This window comes from Scatophagus argus, chromosome 16 (genome assembly GCF_020382885.2).
Source record: "Scatophagus argus isolate fScaArg1 chromosome 16, fScaArg1.pri, whole genome shotgun sequence".
NCBI lineage: Eukaryota > Metazoa > Chordata > Actinopteri > Scatophagidae > Scatophagus > Scatophagus argus.
The window spans coordinates 20,490,844-20,499,517 of record NC_058508.1 but is presented as its reverse complement, the minus strand read 5'-3'; the positions used below and the strand labels follow the sequence as shown (position 1 = coordinate 20,499,517).

Genomic DNA, 8,674 nt, shown 5'->3' with positions numbered 1-8,674 from the left:
ACACGGCAGGAAGTGCACAGGAAAAGCCTTGACGCCTCAGACACCTTCTTATGATCTGATTATGTCAATGCTGAAAGATGAGATAATGAAGCAGTCTAACTTCTCACTGCAGTGAAAATGTGATTAAGTGTGTCACAAGAAAAGTTAATGTTTGATGTTGATGTGTTAATGTTTGAACCTGAGCCCCCCCCGATGAAAGTGAAACCGTAGCTCCACCTGCTGGACAAACGGCCACACGAACACGGTCAGAAATTTATTTTACAAGTAGTTTGTCATATAAAGTCATTAAAATTATACAGTAGTTTAAAAACATTTTGAGCTAAATAAAATATACTGTACAATTTCTAAGTATTCATAAGTTAATTTTAAAGCTTTTTTTCACTTTATTTGAAAAAGAGGAAAACTCCCGGTTAGCACACCACTAATCCCCTGTGGAACTCATTTATATGTACACATATGTATTTATATTAACCATATTATCTCCAAAGAGTCACCAGTAAAACCACTCAGATGGGGGTTAACAAAGTGCTTACAGACTCTTCTCAAGAGTTTAACACTTGAACTCTGCAGGCTCTTGATTCTTGGAAACAATACCATGCGTTATTAATATTTATCTTGATTATTCAGTCCTATTAAGTGAATAACTAATTCAAATATGAAAAATAAAAGCAGCTCACAGCTATGAACAGATTATGAGACAAATGGCCCCTGGACAGAGACGTCCAAAATGTCCCTCAGTCCTCCTACATGGGAGCGAGACACAAACCTGAACGCATCGGTTTGAGGTCTCTTTAAATATATTTTGTGTGTGTCTGTTGTCATTTTTTCCTTTTGGGTCTTTTTGTAGTGGTTTATCGTCTCTAATAGTTTTGAGTTTCTCTGACCTTGTTTTGCACCTCCCTGTGGTCACTTTGCATCTCTTTTGAGTTTTCTGGCCAGAGTCTGCCCGTATCAGTATTACTATACTATACTATACTGTACTGACAAATCAACTTCCATATCAGTTCCTGACTCTGGTGTGTGTGTGTGGGGGGGTGGGGGGGGGGGGGGGGGCTCCCCCTCTGGACCCGCCCCTGCAGCAGATGTTTGTCAGCCCCTGAAGTCAGTGCAGTAGTGCATGCAGTTTGCAGAAGTAATGCGAGAGTTCAGACTGCAAGCCAAAAATAGCTCACTTTTCTCACCCGTTACTTCTCCGTTTGTACATTTCTGTGAACTTCAGTCCGTTTTCCCAAACAGTTTCTGACACAAAGTCACAGGATGGCTCGTATATAAAAACACGTGCAGGATCCAAACTCATTTCGATGTTGTTCCCACTGACGTCTCGTGTTTCTCTCCTACGACATCGTGTTGCTGATGACCTTCCTCTTTCGTTGAGACACCAGATCACAAAAAGGGTTCTTGGTGACACTCGCCCTGAAGGTGGAGAAGAAGACTCAGACTGAAATCAAGATCATCGAGAGTAACAGTGGAGGTTTGTTTCATTTTTGTCGCCTGACTGACTCACTCCTCTGGACTGCAGCTAACTTAGGGCCATGACTAATGACTGTTTTCATTATTGATGAATCTGTTGATTATTTTTTTTTTATTAGTGTAATCAGTTGATGTAAATCAGAAAGAGTCAGAAAACAGTTGAAAATGAAACCTCCCAGAACCCAAAGTGACAAACTTTGAACCTGAGAGTGCAAATGTTTGGTATTTTGTGTTAAGATCAGGATCAGTTATGAGGATTTTGGTGATCGTCCAGTCCTTTGGTTTGTGACTGAGCCTCCACAAAACTAACACCACTTAACATAATTTTTTGGTTTTGTTTTAGTATGCAGAAACCCCAACAGTTTGTTCTGCTTTTGGCTCTGAGCTGTGTCAACCAGCTGGTCCCAGGACAGAAACCGATCAGCTTCTGCGAAGGTCAGATGATCTGCTCGTTTGAACTCCTCGTGATCGCAAACACGAGGGCTCCTGGCCTCCCGCGTGCCCTCGGCGGCGCCTCACCTGATGGCGTCGATCCAGCTGTCCCGTTCTTCTGCGCTGGCTGCACTGAGCCTGTAGGACTGGTGTTTGCCCTGCACCACTCTGCCTTTGTTCTCCGTCTTGCAGGCCTTGATCTTTTGTCCCTTGGGGTTATATAACTCCAGACAGTACTGTTCAAACACACACAGACAAGCATGTAGCACCATCACTGATGGCCTCGTGACTCACTGATTTCGTGCTGGAAACTCATTCAGCAGCTGCTGTGAGAGAAGATGCTGTGCTTCAGAGAGTAAACGATGCTTTACCGGCTTGGCTGTGTCCTGTAGACTCCTGACACACACATTCTCCAGAGGAATAATCCCGATTGGGTCTTTATCCTGGACGGAGACACGGATATTAAAGACAGATTGAAGCTTTCAACCTACTTAAGACCATTTGGCATTTCCAGAATTTGTTTTCTAGCAGCAGAAAGGCAGGAGCTCACTGTGGTGTATTCGAAGTAGTACAGGCAGCTGTCTGTCAGAATGAACCAGCGTCTCTTCCAGGTTTTGACTCGCCCACCTTTGACAAAATAAAAGCAAAATGACCCTCTGATTGGTTGGAATCTCTTCTAAAAGCATTACGACTTCTTTTTGTTGTCTTCTCACCCATTTTAAGGAGCCAGCCTTCTCTGTCAGGGTTGAAAAACGTCAGCGTGAGGTCGTTCCCATCATCCTCTGGGATTTTGAAGGGCTCGCTGCGGATGCTCGCATACAGTTTCTGCAAGACATTTCAGGACAGAAGAGATGACCAGCTTATTTTAATGTAAACCGGGAAGCCCAGCGTTGAACATTTTACTCAGAAGTTGCCCCACAGCAGCAGTAAAATGTCAAAAACAAAAGATCCCAGTATGACGAGGTTTCACTGTGTAAGTGGAAACTGAAAATCCAGATGACTGCAGATAATAAGAGAATAAAAATCCCCAGAACAACCAGAGATAAATGAAATGTCAGATTTCCTTTGAGTGACACGATCCCCTCTATGTTCTCCCTTTAGATAACGTGTGTGATGAATGTTGTGAGTTTTGTGTTGTGGAGAGTGACGCAGCAGACCGTGAGCAGCTCGTCGGGCAGGTCGTCTCCGTTGTTGATCCCTCGGTTCATGGACACGAATCGCTGCAGACTGGGTTTGTCTTTCACGTTGGGGTTGTGGAGGCTCGTGTTGAGCATGATGATGGCAAAAGACAGGATGTAGCATGTGTCTGTCACAAACACACACAGTCACTGATTACTTCCCTCAGCTGAGCATCGCTGGCCCACTGAAAGTCACAAGTTTGTGCTAATCTGTTTTGTCTGATCAGTGAAGTCACTGAGGATTTTTCACTGAAACGAGTTTTACTCATTTATGAAACATTTTAATTTGGTTGCCTGAAGAAGTGAGTCAGGCGAGACAAAGCCTCTTTGTGTTGGTACCTGTGGACTGGAAGACCCCTGGGTTACAGTCACAGTAGCGAGCTGCGAACGCCTCCATCATCCTGTCGATCTTCTGAGCTTCTCCCGGGAGACGAAAGCTCCACAGAAACTGCCTGCAAAGTGGCAGAGGTGCAAAAACACAAAGCGCCAATGTCAGACGCATGCCGAGTTAAGAAGGAGGAGGAGGAGGAGGATTTCTACATCTTCAGATAAACAAGAAGAAAGACCACTTTCACACTTGCTTGCACGCAGAAGTTATTTTGTGACACGAACCTCAGTGCCTGCACCAGATTCAGGTCTGAGAATTCATGCAGGCCCACAAAGGCTTTCAGTATCTCCAGGTGCATCTGCTCTCTGCGGAAGAATCAAGAAAACAATCAGCCGGAACTGCATGTTAAAATCCAGACCTCCTGTGTGTGTGTGTGTGTGTGTGTGTGTGTGTGTGTGTGTGTGTGTGTGTGTGTGTGTGTGTGTGTGTGCGCGCAGTACTCTACCTTTCTCCCAGGAAGTTGCCGATGGCAGTTTTGTTCAGTCCCTCCTCTTTGTAGAGAAACTCCGCCACTGTGTCTGCTCGCCATTCCAGCAGGTTGTTTTCAACCAGGTAATGGACACCCTGAAGCGAGACGGGAGCGGGAGAGGAAGTCAGATTTGTGGGAAAAGTGTTCGGAAACCGGGAGCTGCAATGTGGCAAATCAGAGCTCTAATGTTCATTCAATCTAAAGGTGTTTGATGTCATGTCTTGCGTAACATTTTAGTCAAAACTTTTGTTTGAATTCTGCTAACCTCTGGAGTTTGGTAAGCAAGTCATATCACACATGAAGAAAGTTTAGTTCTTCTCGTTTTGAGTCACTGCTGTCGTTAATGAGCAGTGCAGAGGAGGAGGTAGCGCCACACGCTCTTATCTCTGAATCTCAAAGTGTGCACACAGGCAAATATTCAAGATATGACCACTCCTGCTGAGTAGTCCTTCAGATCAATTGCACTTGAAAACACCCGTGACCCGGAGAAGTCTTAAAACTTCTCGTCCTCCCACTCGTATACGTCCTCAGGCCCGAGCGCAGAGCGGCTGCAGGGCCGAGGGACTCGGAGAGGAAGGAGCCGAAAGACGAAGGCTGCTGTGGTGAAGTGGCGCTTCTGCTCCACTTCAGGGAACAGGATGTGGTTTTCTCGCTATGCAGTCATCTGTGTCTCTGCACAGTTTGCACTTCTGCACATCAAACGCGCGCACACACACACACACACACACACACACACACACACACACGCACACACACCACTCAAATCCACATCCGCTCGTCTCTTTCTTGACCTTCAGATTCAGAGGAACTAAAGTGAGTGAAAACTTCACCTCCTGGTCCTTTAACTGGGACTCACAGCGTGTTTCCAAATGAACCGACTCGAATGGGAGGCAGCACATCAGGACCAAAGAGCAGAGCTTTTTTCTGTGAAAGTGCTGTGTGCTTTGTGTTCAGACAGGCGGGTGGAGGAAGTGCTCACAAAGTAACCAAAAGTGTCAGATATAAAGGAAAAGATTTGTACTCAGTTCCATTCCAGGCTTCAGGTAACCAAACTAACGTGTTGTTTCTTGGTCAGTTGGTGTCGCAGGTCATACTGAACTCTGCTGAATGATCAGACGACAGTAAAGTCCCGCCCACAACATCTGATACCTTCACCTGTAATAACGAAACCCTCGACTTTCTGTTTATACATAAATTAATTGTCTGTCTCACCTTTTTGGGGTCCATGTTGAATTTCTTTTTCCCACGTAAGAATCTCCTGTTCCTCGCAACATTTTTACTGCAAGGACAAGTAAAAGCCAACACAGCAACCATTAAGACCACAGTTATGTTTTCAGTGACAAATAAGTTTACAGATTTTATGTTTTATTGTTGATATCATAAACCTTGAGAAGAAAGAAAGTTTCTTCTCAAGAGCACTTGTATACTCTGTACCATAAACTGTGTCTTTCTTCACATTATTCTGACTTTAGATTTTATAATTGATCTGCTATCAAAATATGAATATAGTCTTCAATTCATTTTCTGTCAGTCACGAAAAGAAACTCCTCAGAACAATTGTGAGGGTGTGCTTTGTTATGTGGTGGGTTTTGAGGATTTGAGGTTGGTGGTGCTAATGCTGAGAAACTGTAGTCGTCGTGCCAGTAAAGCAAGTTTATCGTCACAAAGCAACAGGAAGTCAAAATATGGGGTTGGACATTCACACTAAAGCTGCGACAATTTGCTGGTTAGCCGATTAGTCATTTGAAAGAAAATTAGTTGCCATATTACAGTCGCCATGGCAACTAAAACACCTGAACACTGCAAGTTAGATGAAGGTTATGGATGTGTGGTTGAAACAATTGCAGTAGTGAAAAGTGACACTGAAATGCTGACTTTTGTAACTAACAGTTGAAGTATTTAGGCTGAAGTGGTGGATAATCGGTTTAAATAAATGGCTGCCTGGCAGGAGTCCTCGAATTCATGCAACAAAGGTTGGGACCCACAGCATGAGATGCTTTTCCATGAAAAAGGTTTGAAAACATCAGGTCGAAAGGTTTGAACAGCAGGTTCAAGTACTGCGGAGGCAGCATCTGGTGGAGCCTGCTGTGACTTCTGATTCAGGCAAATAAACTCACAACAAAGCTGCTGGCATGACTCCACCAAACTGATCATTACAAACTGTGTGGGAGTCCAAACTGGCTCGACTTAAATAAGAGGAAGAGGCTGCGCTGACTCACGGAAGAGCAGCTCTGAGAATCTGCTCGATACTCACTTCTGCTCCTTCTTTTCAGCGCTGTGGATTTCTGCTCTGACGTCACTGATCTCCAATCTCGGCCTCTGCGGGAGGGAGTTGAGAGGAAGAGCGGCGGCGTTAGCTCGGGACCAAGGTTTGCTGTGACATCACACACACTTGAACATGACTCAGGGCCAGTTTCGCCCGGCGCAGTCAGAAATTATTTATCCTTGAAATCTCAATTCAAAGTGTGTGAATGAAAAGCCTTTGTGTGCTGTGAAAAAGCTCTGCCAAGGCTGCCAGGTGTGGGTGCATGGAAGAGAATAATGAGGAATTATATTTGCTTGTTTATTTTATGTCATTGTAGGACCTTGGAGGGACGTATTCACCACAGTACCTGAGTGTCATCCAGCGGCTCAAACCTGTGAGTCCTCATGGCTTCGCCCTGCCTGCTCACTCCTGGGGGGAGTCTCGCCGGAGCTGTGGGGCGACAACAAGCCTCAGCACCGACACAAGCAGAGTTCAGGCAGGCAGCACAGCAGTAAGCAGACGAGCGCTGCTGTCGACTATCTCGACAACCTCCCTCACACCTACGCTCGCTCTCACAGCCCGGCATGTACCACAACTTCAGCCCTCACCACTTAGAGAAGTGGTCGATGAATGAGCGGAAAAAAGGGGCTTAAAATAGCAGCTGCTCTTCCTCTTTTTAATGAACTGGGTTGATTTTAAGTGCATTGTAGCCATTAGAGGACAATTCACATCAATTTGTGGATGAATGCATCCAAGAGGATGATTTGCAGCATAACAAGTAACGAGTTAAGTTTCAGATTTGGGTAAACAAGCTGTTGTGTGTCACAGTGCAGAAGTGGTGTGACAGAAGAGTCAAATGTACAATATGAGTATTTCTTTAAAAACAATTCCACATAAAGAAAAAATGTACAAGAAGCTCATTTTAATCAACATATCTGAAAAATCTGTCATCTAAAAAGTCTAAACTGCCGGTTCAACAGATCAAACCACACAAACGATTTGTCCTACAAAACACTTTATCATCTCACAACAAACTACTGCTCAAAATCAGATGCTGCTAGTGTTGCCATACGAATATAAATTGAGGCTCAGAAGGAATAAAGGCTTACCTTTGCCCCAGAGGAAGCTGTCTTTTCTGCGTATGGACATGTTGTTGACGGTGCAGAGCGTTTGACGGCTGTGCAGGAAACACACGACTGAGAGTCGACTGAGTGAAAAATGGGCCGGCGCTGCCATGCTGAGACACCGAAGAGACTCCGAGTTCACCCAACAGCCTCTTACAACACACGGATGACGTCCACGGCGAAATGTTGACATGCAGTCTGTTCGTGTGTGTGTGTGTGTGTGGTCATTCCTTTAAGAAACAGGATTGTCATTCATACCCTGCAACAATGCAACACAGCTACTACTTTTATTACAACACACCTGTTGTTACAGATACTGCAAAAGCAACTCTACTATAAAACCCCAGCAAAGAATAGAATAAAAAATACACAATATGCACAAACTTTTAATTTTCTTCAACAGGACAAGTGATGGTATCATATATAATTTTGCAGTGTTTACTACAGTGAACTGATAATTTGGTTAGTACAGTGATGACAAAGTACTACGATACTGGTAACACATAACTTGTACTCTACAGGGACCAAATAACAAAACCTGAACACAGAGGTGCTTCTTCCATTTCTGAATATGAGGCCCCACCTAGTGGGCCTGCGCGTCTGTTAACACATCACGTACGAGGTACAAATCATCATTACTGTATTCTACGTTTGAATATACACTATATAGACAAAGGTATTGGGACACACCTCTTTATTATTGAATCCAGGTGTGGGATGGACCTGTTTCTCAGGGTTTGGGCTCGGCCCCTGACTTCCAGTGAAGGGAAATCTTAATGCTTCAGCACACCAAGACATTTTGGACAATGCTATGCTTCCAACTTTGTGGCAACAGTTTGTTGAAGGTCCTTTTCTATTCCAGCATGACTGTGCCCCAGTGCACAAAGCAAAGCTCCATAAAGACATGGTTGGATGAGTTTGGTGTGGAAGAACTTGACTGGCCCACACAGAGCCCTGACCTCAACCCCATCCAACACCTTTGGGATGAACTGGAACGGAGATTGTGAGCCAGGCCTTTTGGTCCAACATCAGTGTGTGACCTCACAAATGCTCTACTGCATGAATGGGCACAAATTCCCACAGAAACACTCCAACATGTTGTGGAAAGCCTTCACAGAAGAGTGGAAGCTGTTAGAGCTGCAAAGCTGTCTGTGTGTTTAGAATGAGACGTCATTAAAGTCCCTGTTGGTGTGATGGTCAGCTGTCCCAGTACTTTTGTCCATGTACAGAGCGAGCAAGTTAGGAGGTAAAAGTTTAAAGAATAGATAAAAACTTTGAATAGATTTTGCATGATACAAGTGTGGGCAGTTAGTTTAGTGCAATGACTTCATGACTAAAGATCTGTGAGTATTTTAAGCTGCTTGTGAG

At 44.5% G+C, this 8,674-nt stretch overlaps 1 protein-coding gene across 1 annotated transcript; it reads right to left on the bottom strand.

Moving 5' to 3' along the window:
• Nucleotides 1–240: 240 nt before the first annotated feature.
• cyth4a (cytohesin 4a) lies at nt 241–7,451 on the bottom strand. Its single transcript, XM_046414577.1, has 13 exons — nt 7,292–7,451; nt 6,550–6,632; nt 6,192–6,256; nt 5,150–5,216; nt 3,914–4,032; nt 3,693–3,773; nt 3,420–3,532; nt 3,060–3,208; nt 2,616–2,727; nt 2,453–2,529; nt 2,274–2,345; nt 1,990–2,138; nt 241–1,413 (listed from the first exon to the last, which is right to left on the bottom strand). The coding sequence occupies exons 1-13, from the start codon at nt 7,416–7,418 to the stop codon at nt 1,335–1,337; spliced, it is 1,293 nt and encodes a 430-aa protein (XP_046270533.1). The 5' UTR covers nt 7,419–7,451; the 3' UTR covers nt 241–1,334.
• Between the last annotated feature and the right edge of the window lie 1,223 nt (nt 7,452–8,674).